Source organism: Diospyros lotus, chromosome 4 (assembly GCF_014633365.1).
Source record: "Diospyros lotus cultivar Yz01 chromosome 4, ASM1463336v1, whole genome shotgun sequence".
Lineage (NCBI taxonomy): Eukaryota > Viridiplantae > Streptophyta > Magnoliopsida > Ericales > Ebenaceae > Diospyros > Diospyros lotus.
Window position 1 is genome coordinate 43012947 of NC_068341.1, and position 19674 is coordinate 43032620.

The 19674-nt window shown below is 34.8% G+C and overlaps 3 protein-coding genes across 3 annotated transcripts; 2 read left to right on the forward strand and 1 right to left on the reverse strand.

The window, feature by feature from the left end:
* The first annotated feature begins 2386 nt into the window (after window positions 1–2386).
* Window positions 2387–3882, forward strand: LOC127800430 (dof zinc finger protein DOF5.7-like). Its single transcript, XM_052335030.1, has one exon. The coding sequence runs from the start codon at window positions 2820–2822 to the stop codon at window positions 3657–3659; it is 840 nt and encodes a 279-aa protein (XP_052190990.1). The 5' UTR covers window positions 2387–2819; the 3' UTR covers window positions 3660–3882.
* Window positions 3883–8852: 4970 nt separating this feature from the next.
* On the forward strand, window positions 8853–13674 carry LOC127799874 (uncharacterized). Its single transcript, XM_052334094.1, has 5 exons — window positions 8853–9290; window positions 11490–11787; window positions 12682–12732; window positions 12828–13314; window positions 13401–13674. Exons 1-4 carry the CDS (start codon window positions 8914–8916, stop codon window positions 13230–13232), a joined length of 1131 nt encoding a protein of 376 aa, XP_052190054.1. The 5' UTR covers window positions 8853–8913; the 3' UTR covers window positions 13233–13314; window positions 13401–13674.
* A 476-nt stretch (window positions 13675–14150) lies between these two features.
* Window positions 14151–19373, reverse strand: LOC127799875 (uncharacterized protein C6C3.02c-like). The gene is made up of 5 exons (XM_052334095.1): window positions 19237–19373; window positions 15713–15769; window positions 15519–15587; window positions 15228–15406; window positions 14151–14363 (listed from the first exon to the last, which is right to left on the reverse strand). The coding sequence occupies exons 1-5, from the start codon at window positions 19256–19258 to the stop codon at window positions 14265–14267; spliced, it is 426 nt and encodes a 141-aa protein (XP_052190055.1). The 5' UTR covers window positions 19259–19373; the 3' UTR covers window positions 14151–14264.
* Between the last annotated feature and the right edge of the window lie 301 nt (window positions 19374–19674).

The window sequence follows — 19674 nt, forward strand, 5'->3', positions numbered from 1 at the left end:
CTCTCCGAGGATGGCAACATCCCTCCATGGGTAATGGCTAAAATAGGCTTACTGAGCATTTTCCCAACAACCAATGGGGGTCCCACGCAAGGAGCAAATCAAGATAACTCCAACATCCCAAAATTCCTCCAAAACGATAAACATCATCTGTAAGAGATGAACATTATCTGTAAGAGTCCTAATTTTGGTAAATTTAGGATTACTCCGTACACTACTATAAATAAACAGGCCCTTATTCTAAAAAAGGTACGTCTTTGACTCTATAATACTAGTGTGAATATTGCTCTCGGGCCTTCAACATTATTAGTGTCTGACTTAAGTATCGAAGTATTTGCATGAGGATCTCCCCACGCTTTCTGACTATTTTCTTCCTTGTAGATTTGGCTGGTTTGATGACAACATTTCCACTTTATAAATTTATTGTTGTGTTTGAGTGACAACAACTAGTATATTAATTTGGGCGCAAGTGGTTTGATGTGTCAATCTAGTTTTCGTTCACTTTTAGTTTAATTAGATTTGTTAGTGAAGCCATTGCCATTGGAGTGAAATATCAATGCATTTGCCCTTTAATTATATTGGTTCATTCTTAGTCTAATGAAATTATTTGTTTAGTAATTATCATTGGTGTTTGTTTCAATCTCTTTTACTTGTTGGTGCCAAATGGTTGAGTCAAGCCAAGTCGATTTGCCCCTCACTTGGTCATTCGTTTTGGTGGACAAGCCAAGTTCGATCTTTTTTTTTTTTTTTTCAAAAAATGAATTGTGTTGACCTGACCTATATATATTACAAAAGAGGTTGAAACGACTCCTAAACCCTTAATAAAAGGGTCATGTTAGATTGGGTTGTGGGTTGTGGCAAGTATTTTAAGGTACAAAATTTTTTATAAAATATAAATAAAAATATTCAATTCATATTTTATTTATTTAAAAAATTAAATAAACTTTCAACCATTTTTAAATTTAATATATTTTCAGTTTTGAAATTTAAATTGTAATATCTAAATTATTTATGTTTATTTTATTTATGATAATTTTACTTGCAATCAATTGCCAAATTTATTGATTTTACATGATCAAAACCTCTCTCTTATGCTAGAAGTGTCTACAAAAAATTCATTATTTATCATTATGCTCTAATAAATAATGAATAAATAATTAAATATTAAATATAATATTAACTTCATAACTTAAATTATTATAAGAATAATTAATTTGTTAAAGATTTCTAACTTTTTATAATTTTTTAAAAATTCTCTTCAAATAGGCCAAACAAGCCAAATGAGTCATGTTGGGTAGCGAGTCCATGAGAAGGTTGTATCGTGCTGGGTTGCAAGTCACGTACCCTTAACTCAACATGACTCGATATATTTGGGTCGAGCTAACACAACCTGTTGCTACAATAATAAACTGTGCCGAGTTGTGATAGTAGACTGGAGGGCTGAGCCTGATCGTTTGGCAGCTTTACTCTTTTTATATTGAGTGTATTTTGTTATTTGTTTTAAGAGTTGTTTGTCTTCTTAGAAAACGAGATTTTTTTTGTCTCTAGCATAAAATTTTTAATTTTTTTAAAAATTTATTTTCAGAATTTGTTTAAATACATTATAAAATTTATATTTATTTTTAGATTAAATAATTATTTTTTAATATCATTTTTATTTTTTATTTTTTATTTTTTTTTAAATAACGTTTCTCTATTCCCATTACTGCACAACCTAAGTCACCTAATCACTTCAAACACAAAACTTGCTTACACCCAGACAAGGACACCCACAGCCGCCCTAGCTAGCCGGCCGATGGAGACAATGCATCTTCAACATACACATTGATAGCACGACGACCCAACATTCCAAAATCCAAAGAAATCTCTCTCTCTCACTCTGTATACATATATATATATATATCTACGAATTTGTAGTATATATTATGTACACATTTTGATTTGGAAGCTAAGAACTGTTCTAAGATTGTTAACCACACGGGTGTTGTGTGTGTGTGGTGGGGGGCGTGGAATTTTTAGCTGTAAAGTGAGGTGAAGGACTGTGTTTAAACTTCAATTATTTGGTGGAAATTAAGGACATCATAAATGGAGACAAAGCGGTTGGTGCTTCTTAGATTTGCTGCTACTTTTGTCTCTCGTTTTTGTCTTTCTTCCAACACTTCTTACAATCGTACTACAGAGCTCACGTCACTTGAAACTTGATGCTACTAATTAGATTGCTACTCTACATACATCATCCATATGTACATATCATATATATACATATATAATTCATGAAGATGATGCACAAATTGAAGTTTATATAGAGATTTTTATTTAATGTGATTGAGACTTGATCATATGTTGTTATTTTTTGTATCAAATGTTTATCTACTATACATGTCAACGTTTTTTTTGTTTTTCTCTTAATCCTTTCAATATATAGTTATTATCGCACGCATGCACAAATATATATATATATATATATATATGAACCTTCTGGTCCATCTTCTAGCTAGAGAGATCTCTCTTCTTGTCTCGTGATCTAGGTTTGCTTATTCTATCACATCTCTCCAAACTGTAACCACATCTTGTTTGTTCACATCCTCTTATCTTTCATGGAGATCACAAGAACCCTTCAGCCTCCCTTCAACTTCCATCCCCATGCATGAAATTATTGAATCAATCAGCATCTTTGCCTCTGTTGAAGGAAACTGAACAACCCAGACAATACCCTCAACTAATCTCTCTCTCTCATATAAACATACCATTTTGTGTTTTAGGGTTTATAGTTTAGATTTTGTGATTTAGGGTTCCTTTTATAGGGCAAGAAAGGCGCTTCGATGTCCCCAGAGAGGAGCATTCAGGAGAAGCCGGAAAGGCAGAACTCAGGCAGCCGGAGAGGAGCATCTAATAGGCCGCAAGAACAAGCCCTCAAGTGTCCGAGGTGTGACTCTACAAACACGAAGTTTTGTTACTACAACAACTACAGCCTCACACAGCCTAGGCATTTCTGCAAGTCATGCAGGAGGTACTGGACAAAAGGAGGCGCTCTTCGCAACGTTCCAATCGGCGGCGGCTGCCGAAAAAACAAGAAGATGAATATGAAGTCTTCTTCGAGGTTTAACTTCGCCGACATGGATTTTCAGCTTGATGATGCTCTCTCTTTCGCTAGGCTAGGCTATAACCAGTTCTCTTCATTTGGGAACGTTTCAACCGCCTCTACTGCAATCTCCACGGCTCCTTTTGCAGTTTATAACTTAGGAAGCTCCGGCCATCAGTTTGGCCGGAGTTTTCCTTCATCTTCTGTTCAAGAGATGGGTTCGATGAACGTTCACAGCAGCCTTGTGTCTTCCATACAATCCTTGAGCTCTATCAACCAAGAGCTCCACTGGAAGCAGCAGCAACAAAGGCTGGCCATGCTTTTCGGCGGAGATAATCCAAAAGAAAGCAGTGCCTCTTCTTTTCAGCCGGAAAACCAGGAGATATCAAGATCAGGGTTTTGTGGCGCCGCCGCCGGATGGGGCGACTTAGCCGCTGAGTGGTTTTCCGATGGCTCTTTTGCACCTATGAATCTTACCCCATCCAGCAGCGGCGCCAGTGGCATCTATGAAATGACGAGCAGATGGAACGGAATTATGGCATGGGCTGATGACTTGAATCTGCCCAGTTGGGTGCCGTAGTTGATTAATGAAAATCTTCAAAAAAAAATTTCTCCTCTTTTGCTAGTAATCCATTCTTCTTCTGCTTCTGTAAGTTGCTGTTCATCAGCCTTAGTTACTACTGTTGCTTGTAATGTTAGTGACGATGGTGTTCCCCATTTATTTTGCATGTTCCTGCAAATACTTGCTGCAGGCCCTGTTCTCGTTTGGAAGATGATGCTTTTACGCAATTTTAAATATTATTCCCAAAATCTGCTACAAAAAAGGACAGTGATGCAATTGCATTTTTCTTAACCATTTTAATATATATCTTAATGTACAATATTAACTAATGAACGAAATTTAAATATATAAAACTAATGTTTACATATCAATATATCATCATACCCTACAGTGTACATTTCCCTTCAAATAACACACCTTGTAATAACATGATCTCAAAGTTGGATAATCCCTTCAACTTCAACGAACGATAATATATATATTGTTTCTTAAGTCTCCCAACACACACACATATATATACATACAGCATTTTCTCCCAATTTAGAAGGTTTCGTCGTAATTTACATGTATGTATAAAAGAGGGACAAATGTATATTGGGGGTGTTGGCAATAAATGGAGAAGGGCTACGACACATATGTTTGGTGTGTTTGATGTTCAGTCAATCTTTCAGAGAGTGGCATTGTCTGGCTGTCTCCTTGGTCAGGGGAACTTTACCGCCATGTCTCAGGCTGCTGCCCCTAAATTATTGAAGACATAAAATAAAAGTGGTTGGGGGATGAGTCCCTCGCCCTTGTTTGCGCTTGCAGGATTAAGTAAAACCTTGCCCCACATGCACGGAGAGGGTTATCCATGACGCTTCCCTCGTCATTATGACGCCTTTGTCGCTGACTGAAAAAGGCTTCTTTTCAAACTGCATTCAATGCAACTGTCCGAACATAACTTTCATGCATGTCAGCAGTCCTGGCTGAAATCAAATTACTCCATAAATTATAACTTTCATGCATGTCAGCAGTCCTGGCTGAAATCAAATTACTCCATAAATTTCATTTTTCTTGATTTCTGAACTGAAAAAACAAGAGGGTTATAAGGATCATGGGTACTGTATAGAGAATGAAGTTTACATCTCAAGATGAGGGTTAAGAAGAAACAGTATAATTGCCGTTTGGGATCCTTTCAGTTCTAGAAGAAGAGAAATTTTGACTTTATGGAATATTGTAGGGTCTGTCATTTCATTGGAAAAACCACTAAAGCCATTGGAATAGGATTTGGATTGTAATTAGTAAATAGTCATATGGTTTTGTTTATGTTAAAGGGGTATTTAATATATTTTCTTTTTAATATTTAAATATTTTTATCACGGTAACCAATGTGTCGTATTTTGAAATATTTACAAGCCAATAAAAAAGTTTGAATGCTGAAAATAATATGCATTAAATGCACCTTAACTTAGAACACTAGCTAACAAAACTCTTAATAATAAGGGTAATGTTAATTATTGTCTTAAAGATAACGTTAAGCAATAATAAATATACCTTATTTTCTTATATATTAGATGCATTTATATATGCATAACAACCAAATAATTCAATGGGGAATGGTATACCCATAAATAAGTTTGCCAAACTAACAACTCTTACGAACTGAAATGGCGCACACAAATTCATAGTAGTGTATTTAAAATTAACAATAAATTTACATACTATTTTGATTAGTAGATTGTCAACAATTAACAATAAAATTCATAATAATTTTCCTCACTATTGTTAATTTTGAGTAGAGTTATATATACTATGAATTTGGATAGAACTATTTTTTTTTTTTGGGGGGGGGGGGGGGTAAATGAAAATATACTAACAAAAAAAAAAGGGAGGGGGGGCACAAGCAAAAACAGAAAACAAACGAGGCTTACCCCCACAAAACCACAAGGAAACAAACCTACACTCACACTAGAAATGGAAACAAAACCTCAAACCACCTCAACTTTGCGATGCGGAGAGAAATAAAATAGAAGTATGGGAGCCCAACAATAAGCGTCCCAGCACAGTGAAAGGTAGGAGAACCATGGGAAGAGCCTTGAAGGGCCATCGACCAAGGATGGCAGCTGATGTGGATAGCGAAGGCTGACCCACAGTAAGCCTCCTGAGCACTCCAAGGATGAAACGCATGGAGGAACAGTCAATCAAAAGGAGATCATCCACCAAAACCAACGCCATTCCCCCAAAAAATATGATGAAATGTGATCCTTACGATACTGCATCATAGGAAAACTACACAAAAAAAAAAAAAAAAAAAGAGAGAGGGACGAGTAATAGAGTTCTTCTACAAGGTCAGATAAATTAACAAGGTCAGATAAATTGATAGACAACCTTATAGAATAGGAGTTAAAAGATTAAAATATCTTCGTCCACATTGCATTGAAAAAATGCAATGCAATGTAATGTGAGCGAGGGCATTTCAATCTTTTAATTCTCATTCTGTAAACTTATTTATCAACTTGTCTGACTCTTAAGAATTTTTTCAAGGAATAATCCTACAAGAAACCTTGCAAAAAAAAAGTCACACTCACAAACAAGAGAATCGGAAGCATTTTTCTAATTTTATTAGTTGAAGATGAATATATCGAATTTTAAGCAATTTAATCAACCAATAAAATAATTTAGTGGTTAAAAACAAAACGTAATAAATACACTTTACCTAAAAATAAAGTGCACTTATTATTGTTTAACTAATACCTTAAAGATGATAATTAACAATACACTTTTATCTTATTTGGACTAATCCACTAGTTGTTCTCAATGTGTGTGTTTAAATAATAGAATAAATAATAAATAATAATGCTTCGATAAATTCGGTTCTATTTTATATCATCATTCAAAATTTAGAGTCCACATATAGTCTTCTTCTTCTTATTTTATTTATATTTTTAAAAATACTATTTACATATTTAAATTTAACAGTTATAATGATATTCTATATTAATATCTTATACCATATATTATATTAATACAAATATATAAGAAATCAATACAGAGTATCAATAAAAATGTCAAATTACAACGTCCAAATAATATTTTCATTATATTTTCTCTCTTTATTTTTGTGTTTTCCTTTCTACTATATTTTCTCCTTTTATTTCTTTTTTTTTCCTTCTTCTTCCCAACCACACCTTCTCCTTGTAGATTTGGTTTTTGTTTTCTTCTATTCATCTTCACTCTATTTTTTTACACCGTTTTCCAAATAAAAAAGTTAGTCGAACATCAAAAGACCTCCGAGTATATTTGAATCATACTCAAACTTACTTTATCTATGAAGTTAGGTTCAACACGCTTTTTATATTTCAAAAACACGAGACACGAAGCTCTATTATTGCACCATTCTTTTTTTTTTTTTTCAAAAAATGCCAACAACTCCTTATATTTGATATTTGGAGTGATGAGGCCTTGTTTGGGATTGAAATGAGGTAAGTGGGTCAAAATGAAGTGAAATAAGTTTAATATAGTAAAAGTGTTTGTTAAATTGATCAAATTGAATTGCAGTCGTTTGACTATAAACTCAACTCAATATAAGTTCAAATTTAGGCCCAAACGAAACCTAAAACCACTAGATTTGGTCTAGAAGCCTCCAGGATTAAAGAAGAATTAACAAAAAAATCAAAAATCTTCGCATTTATGCTAATATAAGCTAATTATTATATCTATTTAATTATTATATAAAATAATCAAATTTATATCAAACCCTATGGTAATTTAATTTTGTTTATGAATGTTAAAATTTGAATATGATTAGTGAAAAAAAAAAGGTTCAAATTAAGCAAATAAAAATATATAAAAATCACAAATTAAAAACAAAAATGACTATAACACGTCCAAACAACAGCACATGATACTTTGAGATTTAGACTAATTATAAAAATTAAGTACTCTTGATGTTTGATAAAATACAATAAGTATTCTTTGACATTTGATAAAATACGTTGAGTACTTTTGAGATTTAATTAATATTAGTTATAATTTTTTTAGTTAACTATCATTAAACTTTACTATTATAATTAAAGTCATTCTCCTCTTTTCTCATTTCTCTCTCTTTCTTCAAATCCTTCGTCATATCTCTTTTCTCACTTAGCGACAAAATTATATTCATATTCTTTTTTTTTTTTTATCTCTTTCCTCTATTTCTCGCTCTAGCTTTCAATCGATGGTGATGGAGGCTAGTCATAATGGTGACAGCAAAAATAACAGGCATCTAATTACCATAACAAAGATGACGATGACAATAGCAATCTACTATCTTTTTTCCTCTGTTTTCAATTTTTTTCTTATTTTTTTTCTTATTTTTCTCTATATTTCTTTCTCTCTCTTATTGTCTCTCATTTTGTTTCTTTTTGTTCTCCCATCTCCCTTCTTCAAACATAGATTTAGGTTCAAGATGAAATCTCTTTCTCTTTCTCTTTCTCTCAGTGTTCACTGATGGTGTGTAAACTCAAATATGATTTCTTTTTCTTTTTCTACCACTCTTCTTTAACCCAAGAATCATACTAGATGTACATCCATTTTATATATTTTGGGTTACATAAGAAGATATTATGATCAAAATACTATGCATCTCACGCGCCTCTATGTAACTCATGAAAAGTTTTTTTATCATTGATATACCTTTATGTAGTCTAAGATATATACAAAGATATACCAATAATATTTTTTTTAACCCAAATCTAAGTTTATATATTGACAATGAGTCTCGAAACCAAGTGAATTTATCATTGATGCCAAATGAGATCTCAAACCCAAATGGATTCTCATTGATGCTAATAGGGAAATGGGTTCCAGCATAAGATATTTTTTATTTTTCAATATATAAAAAATATGAGAGAGAATAAAAGATAAATTAATCATTTTATTATTTTATTTAATACTGGATATATTTATTATTATTTTCAAATATCAAGAAAATTTCATAATTTTATCAAATCTCAAAAATATTATTTACAATTTACCCTAATGTTATCTGCAAATGTGGTGGGTCAGTTGCAAGCCAAAGGGTAAAATATCAATTTACCCCTCATTTCTTTTATAAATTTTCGATGCAAACTAAGAATCGTAAGATATTTATCTTATTATGTTTAAAAGCTTTTTTAATTAATAAATTTATATTATATTAAAAGGAATTTAAACAATAAAAAGAAAAAACTGGAGCCAACCCATCACCTTGGTCAAAAGATCAAATTTTCAAACCCAAAAATCAAATCTTGTTGTATCATATCACAGAAGCTATATGATTTTCAGATATACACGAGCAAAACCCAAAATTTATAAACCCTTCTGCAATTGGATAGAAGAAGAAGAAGAAGAGGAAGAGGAAGAGATGCTATGTGCATATATCTCTTGTTGGGCATGGACGGGCCAAAGTCCAGTCATTAGAGCACCAAATTCAGAGCCTAAGCTTTCAATTTCAAGAACTGCTCCTCCGGCTCTCGGAGGTAGATGTGATCGTGGTGAGAGCTCAAGTATGGAACTTCCTGTACCTGCTCAAGTGAAGCCCATAACCAGCACGTCGAACCCATTTGTGAAACACTGCCTCAAGCTTCGCCTCAGCTCTTCTTACCGCCACTCTCATGGTTCGGCTGTCGTTGTTGGCACTACCCCTATCAGGTCCCCTGCTATCCCTATCCCTATCCCAATCCCAATCCCAATCCTCCTTTGTGGTATCGGTTGCTCTTATTGAACCCTAAATTGAATTGGGCTTCTGCTTATTTGTCTCCTGGATGCCTTGAACTGTGATATAATATATGTCTGTATCTGTCTTGTTATTACGCTCTTTGTGGGCATTGCATATTTGTTGTTTTTGGTGAAGATTGTTGATGGGTCTGGTTAATTAAATTTGACAAATATGGGATGTCTCACTACAAGGATTAAAGATGTATTTTGATTCAGTGATCTGTTCTTATTGGTTGAAAGGACCATTGTTGGTAATAACATGTTCATAGTGTGGGAGCTGGGGCTCCTGGTTTTCTGTGACTTCATTCTAGAGACTAATTGTTACTTTCTACAACTCCTAATACTTAGTTAGAAATTCATTTGTTTGGGGGATTTCATTTCTCTTTATTCCACAAATTTGTGGCCTTCTATACATGATGTTCTTGTGAATGTGGTCAAACAGAGGATAAGCCTCTTTAGCAGCACAAAAAGAAACCTAAATTCAGTATCGCACCGTGAGGAAGTCTTTTATGCGTGATGTTTCTTTTGAATGTGGTTAAACAGAGGATAAACATCTGTAGAAGCACAAAAGGAAACCTAAATTCAATATCACAACATGTAAAGTAATTTCCGTGTGAGGATTCCATTCAAACAATGCTTGGCATTTAACTAGTTACTGAAAGATTTCGGCCAACATGTTTTTATGAGATTTCTCTCATTCATCAAATGCAAACATCTGGGTCGTGTAGCTTCTAAATAATTTAAGTAAAGCGTGGACTGAGAACATTGACAGCTCTGTCACGACTTAGATAGTATTTTTATTTTTAATTTTTGCAGATTGTATTATTTTGCAGAAGAGTTAGTTATTGTCTTTATTCTCGGATTATTGTCAGTTATGGAGTAATTTAGAAGCGGTTACTTGTAGTGGAGGAGTGGTAACTGTTGTGGATAGCGCATATATAAAGCTATAACCACATGGCTGGGTATCATTATGATATTATGAATTAAAAATCTCCCTTTTCTCTGCAATTCTCCCTTACTATTCTATCGGATTCTCTGTGTTTCTCCCTACTTTCTGTCTATTTCCCCCTATCTCTCTCAGATTCTCCCTGTTTCTCCTTCATTTCTCTCTTTGTTTCTTCCTCATTCTGTCTGTTTCTCCCTCATTTCTGTCTCTATTTCTCCTACTCTTTCAATTATATCCTAGAGATAAACCTAGTCAGGATTGGGTTCCTGACAAGCTCCTGAGACCTTGAGTTGCATTTCTTCAAATTTTAAACTGCATAATAAACTTGGCATTTCCATCGCACATCCTTAATTCGTTCTTTTTATGGCTCGTCTAGTCTTTCTTAACTTCAGACTCTCCTTCAAATCTGGACATGTGTGAATATTAATCCTTCAAGGATGCTCTAGAGGTATCACAGGTAATCTTTATGATTACATTTCAGTGCACCTTCAACTTCTTCACTGTTATGTGTGTGTGCTCATGGGTAACCTCCTGGTTCTAGGATTCTCTGAGGAAAATGAAGCAGAAGTAGAATTATTTTCGTCAATTGTATTGGGTTACTAATCAAAAACTGAATCGAATTTTGATAAGTAGATTTAGCTTCAACCTCTCATTTTTCTTTTTCTTTTATTTATCTTTCTTTTCTTTCCTGTCACAAACCATGTTCCAAACATGGCCTATGTTGGTTCCATTTCTAGAATATTAGAATTATGTTCCTAGGTTCTTAGCATTATATTACAATATCTATCCCACCGTAGCTATCCTTCTATCGGTCTGTCTATCCAAAAAGTTTCTAGTTAAAAATTAAAGCAATTTACCTTTCGCACCCTTGTACTTGGAACAAAAGATTGTAATCCCCAACATGTTTCAAAAAGTTGGCAAAGAACCTCATACTTTGACCCAAAGTATAACATTAACAGCGATTAATAAATACCTAACTATTGCAGTAGTCACAAGAAATACATAACCTCTTTTAGTTTTCAAATATTTTATGAATTAAATTGACTTTTGAAGTATATGGGATTTATGTATTTTTCACCCAAAGTATTTGAGATAAAAAGTAAATACCCCTAAAAATTATTCATCTTAAAAAGAAATACCAGAGGAATGGATGACTTATATCCAGTTAGTATGTGACTTGTACACAGGGAAATATACAGGTATAAGGAATCCAAGCAAGAGCCACCTGCTACCATAGATTGTTTACTTCTACTTGATAAAGCTGAGATTCCTGATGGTTTAGAGGATCTCCCTATTCGTACCATTCGTGTTGGCTCCATGGTGATGAAGAAACTCTCCGGATTGCAGTCGACTGAATCTATTGAGACAATTTGCATAATGAAAATTCCTTCGACATTCTATAATTTAGATGACAACTGGCAGGAGGCAGACTGCCAAGGATGGTTTCCATCTCTACATCGAATCCTAGTCCTTGATGGGATCCAGGTTGTTGATCTAGTTATCCCTTGCAGATAAATGCCCCCGTTGTAGATTTGCCTCCTGTTCATTAATGTCAAACTATTGCACCTATGAGATCTTTTTTATTTTGTGTTAATACATGCTTTTAGAACTTAGAGGGCAAGCCTTGGTAGCAACAGTAAGGTTTCTCCTTTGTCACACTAGTCACAAGTTCAAGTTGTAGAAATAACCCTTTCTAATAAGCAGAAGGAAGGTTGCATACAAATACAACCGCCCCCTAACCCTCACAAAGCGGGGAGTGTTATAAACCTCTCCCAGGTGGCAACTTATAAGTGCTACTTACTGATTTGTGCCGAAGCAAATTCCCAGCAACCATTCCATTTGCCCACCAAAGTATATATTGTGTCGAAAAAATGAACAGACGGTAATTCCACTAAAGAATTACTGTCCATTGGAGCCAGGCAGTCTGCTAATATCACTTCACTAACCAAAAACACTTTTCTTGGCACTATTTGCATCTTAATCTTTACATTTTCTATTCAACTTGTGAAAAATATGAAATATGAAGAAAAGCATCAAGCTCTTAAAGAGTCACGAACCTAAGAAAATATCTGCTTGTGAAAAGTAAATATATAGATCTGCTTGCTGGTGTACAACCTAGAGTCACAAACCTACAAATGCATAATTGAAGTGATTTTAGCAATGTCTAAGTCCCTAAAACAAGATTAGGAAGGTTAAGGACATTATGATCAACTTGGACTCAACTGGTTTTGAACCTAGAATAATGGACCCATATAGTTGAATTATGCATTTGGCGATGAATTTGTTGAGTTGAGTTGAGATATTCAATTGAATTGCTGTTTGGCACTTAGTCTAATGAGATGGTTATTGCCTTCAGATAATTTTCAGATATTTTTGCAGGATCCTGGTAACCTTGGCACATTACTTAGATCAGCAATGGCCTTTAGATGGGTAGGTAATGAGTTTCAAATGTCCCTTCTTTTTTTCTTTCTATGCTTTGAAGGACAGAGTAAATAGACTGGAATTTTTCCATTAATTTCCAACAGGGTGGTGTATTCTTACTTCCCGGTTGTTGTGATCCATTCAATGAGAAAGCACTTCGAGCTAGCCGAGGGGCCTCCTTTCAGCTCCCTATAGTTTCTGGCTCGTGGGCTCATCTAGAAGCTCTCGCGAACCAATTTGGTTTGAAGATTTTGGCGGGTCATCCTGAGAGCAGTGAACTATCGAAGCAGCCAGTGTGTCGTCTTTCCCAGAGGCTTGCAGATTCCTTAGCCAATCTTCCATTGTGCTTGGTTCTGGGTAGCGAAGGGGGTGGCCTTTCTGAGAAAGCTAGGCAGGTGTCTGAGCTTGTAAGCATCCCAATGGCAGGGGAATTCGAGTCCCTTAATGTCTCGGTTGCTGGTGGCATTTTCTTGTATATGCTACAGCCTGAGGACCAGAGACTTTTGTGACACTTTCAATGAGTAATCATGCTAGACCCTGGGTCTAGTTCTGTTGCTTCGGGAACTAACAATGAATGCAGATAGAGCAAAGGTTGAGTTTTGGCCCAACTAATATTTTTGTCGTTGTTGTACTTTCATATTTTTTTCTGATTGAACCGTTGAATTTTGGCTTTGTAGTTGACATTTGAGAAGAAAAGAAACGAGAAGGCGTGAAGAATAGGTTCATCCAAAGTTACTTGAAATTGCAGTTACAGGTACAGGGCTTGCTGCAGCTCACTTGGAGCATGGTGGATGGTCTAGTGAAGACACGGACACTCCATCCCTGATGATGCATGATAGCGTCCATCTCAGGCATGAGAAGCAACTTGAATGTTCTATTTGATTTGAGTAGCTTGGATGATGACTGATAAAAAATTAATAAATGAAGGCTAAATTCATATTTTTATTTTTATATTATTATATTTTGTATTTTTGAATCAATTTATCTCTTATATTTTGATGTGTAAAATAAATTATACATCAAAATATAGAATTAAATTGATAAAAATAATTAAAATAACAAAAAAATTAAATTTTCACATAAAAAAATATAAAAATTAAATTAATTTAAAAATATAAATATAAGAATATAATTAAAATAATAAAAAAATTCAAATAGCAACATAAAAAAAATGTTGGAAGCACAGATACAAACATATAGATTTGACCAAAACGGAAACATCTCTATTTTTTTAAACACAAGTATATAATTATTTAAATTAAAATTTAATTTTTATATTTTTAACATTCAAACACATTTTAAAAATTCTGTAAAGAAAATAAAAAATTTAATCTGATGGGTTCTAGATCATCCACTTAGAACAAACCTAAACAATAGAGGTATTCATTCACATCAATTGCATGCTAATTTTTAACTGAAGATAAACCTGCAGTTAATCGAGAGTCTAATGCTCTTTATTAAAAAATTGGTTTAATGCCACAGCAAATAAGAGTTTCCCAAAAATCTTGGGATAAACACAAAGGTTCTCAAATTAACAAACTTTAGGAAGCCATCATGGAACCACTGTTCTTCCTGCATTCGCTCAACATATCCAGGTAGAACTGACACTTGCTGATGTCGCTCCCATAGTTGTTCAGGCACTGCCCCAAAATATTTAAAATAAATAAATAAAAGACCCACCGAAATCAAAGCAGAATATCAAAGGTTTATGCTTGAGACAGCCAAAAACACACACACATACACACACACACAAAACACCCATCCGAGATTTCAGGCAAGAAATGGAAATCAAAGTTTAAGCTTAAGCATTTTAATTAATGCAGTTTAGCTGTTTTAACTTCATAGCAAAAGATCTCAATTTATCAGTTAAACGAAGCCATTGCTAAGCAATGAGCAAGAGAAACCAATTCCCTCCTGCCAGGGGTGTGCAGAAACCGCCCAAATCGTGGTTTTTGATATGAACAGTCACTGATGGCTTAGACTACCAAAAAAATCGACCATAGTTGATCTCGAAACTAACATGTAAAATTGACCACCCATACTCTTTAATTAAATCTTAAAAAAAAACCCCGCAGCCACTAGTTCTTGATGGTTGTGGCAATTTAGATGCATTGACATATGATTATGTTTTTTAATTTGAAACCTTAATAGTTTTTTGTGATTTTTAGTATTTCATGAGGTGGTTTTAATTTTGTTGGATGTGTACTAATTCTTACAACTCTGACTATGTTTCTTATATTCCTCAAATCGGCCAAACCACTAAAGTATGATTTGAGTGATTTGAAAGAGTAACGATTTTGGTTATAATTTAAAAAGTAGGCAAGCTATTATTGGTGGTTTGATATTAAAAACACTTTCCAAACCGCCCAAATCGGCGGTTTCACACCGCTACCTCCTGCCACCATAGTCCTACCCCACAATTTTTTATTTTATATGTATTTTGACTTTAGGTATGACAACCTGCCGGTTTTGTTAATAGAGTGCTAGAAAGGGGAATTACGTACATCCTGGAAGGCCTTGGAATGTACACCGCATGCATCAGATCCACCAATGCTGTTCGTGGAAGGTGCTGGAGCAGCAGCGCGGGAGTCAGAAACTACGGCTTCATGTTGGATAGTGCGAGGACCCAATACAGCATCAACAGCCCTGTGTGCTACAGCACTTCCAGTGCCAAAAGCCATTCCTGCAACATACTCAACTTGATGATACGCAATACTAAGAGAATTACAACGAATATGATGTGAACGAACCAGCAAAGAGTGTCATGCTTTTCCCTAGGAAGGGTTTCTACTCACCCTCGGCTATGGTAGCTCCAAGACCTCCTAGCATGGATCCACCACCACTGCGTTGAACAGGAGCAGCAGCTACAATGACCAAAAAGCAATAAGAACGAACCACAATCCAACTTGATCAAGCCACAAAAGATAAGCATTTGAAGAAAGTGAATGTCAACTATAAAGGTATAGACAAATCAATCTTTCAGAACTACCTGGCTGAGGTGCAGGTGCAGGTGCAGGACGAGGAGCAGCACGGGGAGCTGGTCTTCCTACAAAATGATGCAAAGAAGTAAAGAGAATCGCCATCATTCAGAGGAGAACAATTTCTTTCCTTTTTATTTGTGGTAGAGAGGAAGGGATCAGTGGGACTAATTATTCTGACATTATACATGAAGACACTGTCTTTATCATCTATCACGATATTGATAGTTATGACAATGGGTATGAAGAAGACAGGCATAGACGATGCCTGTAGTTTTGTAGCCACTGAACTCCATAAGCATCTTATGATTGGCAATCCATAATTCAAATCAAGCAAGTTGTTCACTTCAAGCAAAACGATTTATCCAATCCCACAAGGAACACAGGAATCTGATGGAAAAGGAGAGGTATTGAAAGAAAATTTGAAGAAACAAGCTTTCCACAAGGTACAGCATCACGTATAAAATATACCATTGCTTTCTATTGCCTATCCTCTTTCCTTGTTATTTCTTATCTAACGCTATTATAAATGCCTAAAACTCCTTTCCAACTGACAAACTTATGAGATGATCCCCTCTATTCATAGGCCCAACACTTGAACAAAATCCCGGAAGGAAGGAAGGAAGAAAAATATCCCAAAAGAAAAAAAGAATCAAATAATGGAAGAGGGAAAAATTCCAATAAAAACCCATTCTTCCAGTATATTCCAACTCATAGGATCCCCTAGTTATGCCATTGTAGCCATTGAACTCCATAAGCATCTTATGAGTGGCAATCTACAATTCAACTCAAGCAAGTTGTTCACTTCAAGCGAAACGACTTATCCAAATCCCACAAGGAACACAGGAATCTGATGGAAAAGGACAGGTACCGAAAGAAAGTTTGAAGAAACAAGCTTTCCTCATAATCATGTATAAAATATACCATTTCTTCTATTGCCTATCCTCTTTCCTTGTCATAAATTCCTAAAACTCCTTTCCAACTGACAAACTTATGAGATGATACCCTCTATTCATAGGCCCAGCACTTGTACAAAATCCTGAAAGAAAGGAAGAAAATTATCCCAAAAGGAAAAAAAAAACAATTGAAATAATGGAAGAGGGAAAAATTCCAATAAAAAAACCGTTCTTCCCATATATTCCAACCCATAAGATCCCTAGAGCCAACCTTTTCATCGTGTTCTTACTTTTTGGGCTTCCAAGTTAAAACTAGCTATAATCAAAATGATGTCAGGCACTGGATATTCATAAATTGTAACAAATTGCGGCCATGCTTAGGGGTCGATACTGGAACATTACTCACAACCTAGAATTCCACTAAGCTCTTTACATCCGCTATAGATACATTCATCAAAATTATTCTAAGTTGCATATAATTTGTTCATTCAAGGCGCCATGGAAGTGACTTTACTCAGGCACCACATAGGCAAGCACCTCTAATGAAGCGTTGAGCACCACAGGCAATCTCCAAGGCTGGAGCCAAGAAAAAATGGAAAAAGCAAAATCAAACAAAAGGTTATCAGCTCTGAAAGTCAAGGAAGATGGTTTAATGTACTAAAAAAATCTAGTAGGGGGAAGAAAAAAGAGAAATTGAGTAGAGAGAAGCATCCTCAAGCTTGTTTCCCTGCTGCAATGCAAAGTGCTGTAATTTTCTTTCAATTTCTCCATGTTTCATGCTTTTTCATAGCTGTAATGGACATAATCTTGCAGATTTGATGGAGGTGAGTTTGAGAGGAGTTGTTGGAGGTTGTACAGATTTATCAGGTGCTGGTAACCCTTGGCAAGTGATGGTGCGTGGCCAACCCTTCTGGCGACTTATCTCTCCAATGGCAGGCTCACCTGTTACATGTGGCCCTCCGTTGGTCATCCCTCCCCCAATCTAATTTTTTAGTCTGAATATAGGGCTGTTCACTCACTTTGCTGCTTTGATGCTTTTTTGTTGCTGAAATTGCCTACAGGTGTTGTGTGCAGGAGTTGCTGCTGTCTGTTTGTGCTTGTGTGTTATTGTTATATATTTATTTTACATTGTTTATTTGTCTTCTTCGTTGAAACGTTGTTTGTTTGTTATATAACACTGAACATGTTGCAGATAACTTATATTACTTAAGCTTGATTGTTTGTGTTTGCGGGTATTTTAGATGTTTTATTATTATGTGCATTACCTGATTGTGTTTTCCACATTAAAAATATTTTTTTTGTTAATTTTCTTGTCAATTTAGTGCCTCACTTCGCTCAAGCAAGCGCTCTTTTGGTGCCTAGCACCTCGGGCTATACGAGTGCCATAGCGCCTTAAGGGCACCTTTCTCCCCCACTGCCTCGGTGTTCATCTTTTTCTTCTTCCAATCTAGAGCAAGTCATCATTCAGTCACATCCCGATCTCTATGAAATCTGACTTGCTTTACTTATAATCAAAAAATAGGAATGAAGAAAGCGCCAATCTGAAAATATTGAAAAGGGAATACGCTTTGCCTGCTCATTATATACATGCCAGCACTTCTAAATTGCAGAAAAAATAATTTTTCAAGTTATGTTCATATTCTATAAAGTTATTGCATTTCGCGAAAAGAACTTGCCACTAATTTTAACTAAATATAACAACATATCCAGCCTTTATCCCATTATGTGGGGTCAGCTACATGATTTCTAAACTTTCATGTATTTCTATCTTTTGTCATATTTTCACTGAGATCCATACACTTCTCATATCAAACCTTAATGTCTCCCTCAAAGTCTTCTTAGGTCTGCTTCTACCTCTTTTTTGATTAATTGTTTCATTTCATCAACTCCCCTCACAGGAGCGTCTCTTGGTCTCCTTCTCACATGACCAAACCATCTTAGTCTAGTTTATATAGGTATAAATCATCTATTATGCACCATTAACTGATACTAGTAAAGAATATTAGTCATGAAATAATTTTCTAGGCATTGAAAAAGTTACTCAGATACCCACAGAAAAGATCTCCCTATCAAATGAAACCTAAGTATATTAATATGCTATGATAGTACAACTATAACAATATAATAGATTAGTTTTCTTTTTTTTTTTTCCTGAACGAGTCATAATTTTTTTTAATTCTCTCCTAATTGTTGTATCTACATCCATGAAATTGTGGTTGCAATGAGCTAGCTTCATACAAACGTAGAGATCGCCCTCCAGCCTTTGAAGAAATGGGCACAGCATGTAAGAAAGCCTCCATTTGAATCATACTTCTTTACTTTTAGATTCTCTTTATTTGGCTCTCAAAAGCAGAGTAAGCTACTTGGAAAAGAAATCATCTCGAACAAATTACAGAAATATTCTACTCAGTTTCAGCTACAGTACATGATGAAACACACAGGATTACGATTATCTCACTGGATGCCACATCCAAACTATATTCCGCATCAGAATTAAATTATAAAGCAACACAAATCAAAACCCTAGCTAAAAAGTTATATGCAAATACACAATACGAAATATATATATATATATATACATATGCGTGGTGGATGAATATAGAATGAAAGATGAAACAACGTCGACCAGAAAATATTACCTGCTGAGCTCCGGCGAGGCATGATTTCTGAATCGGAGACGAAGAAGCCCTTCGAAGAGTTGAAACCGCGGGTTGGATATGAAAATTGTTGAGGCGCAATGGCAGCCGCGTGAACCAACAGTATTTATAGATCTCCGTAGATGTTACGATGGGATCGGACGGTTCAGATTACGGGAAATTAATTTGCATACGTTTACCTAAGAGGGTTAGTTAAAATGATCGAGAGGCATTAAAATAAGATAGAATATTTTTAAATTAAAATATAAAATAATCAAGATAAGACTATAAAGTATTTTAAAATTTTTATCATCTTATTTGTTAAATTTTTTAAAATTCATGGGTAATTATATTTTTTTATATATTTATTAATACATATAATAAATATCAAAATAAAAAAAAAAATTTACCAAAATATTTCTATTACAAAATTCATTCAAA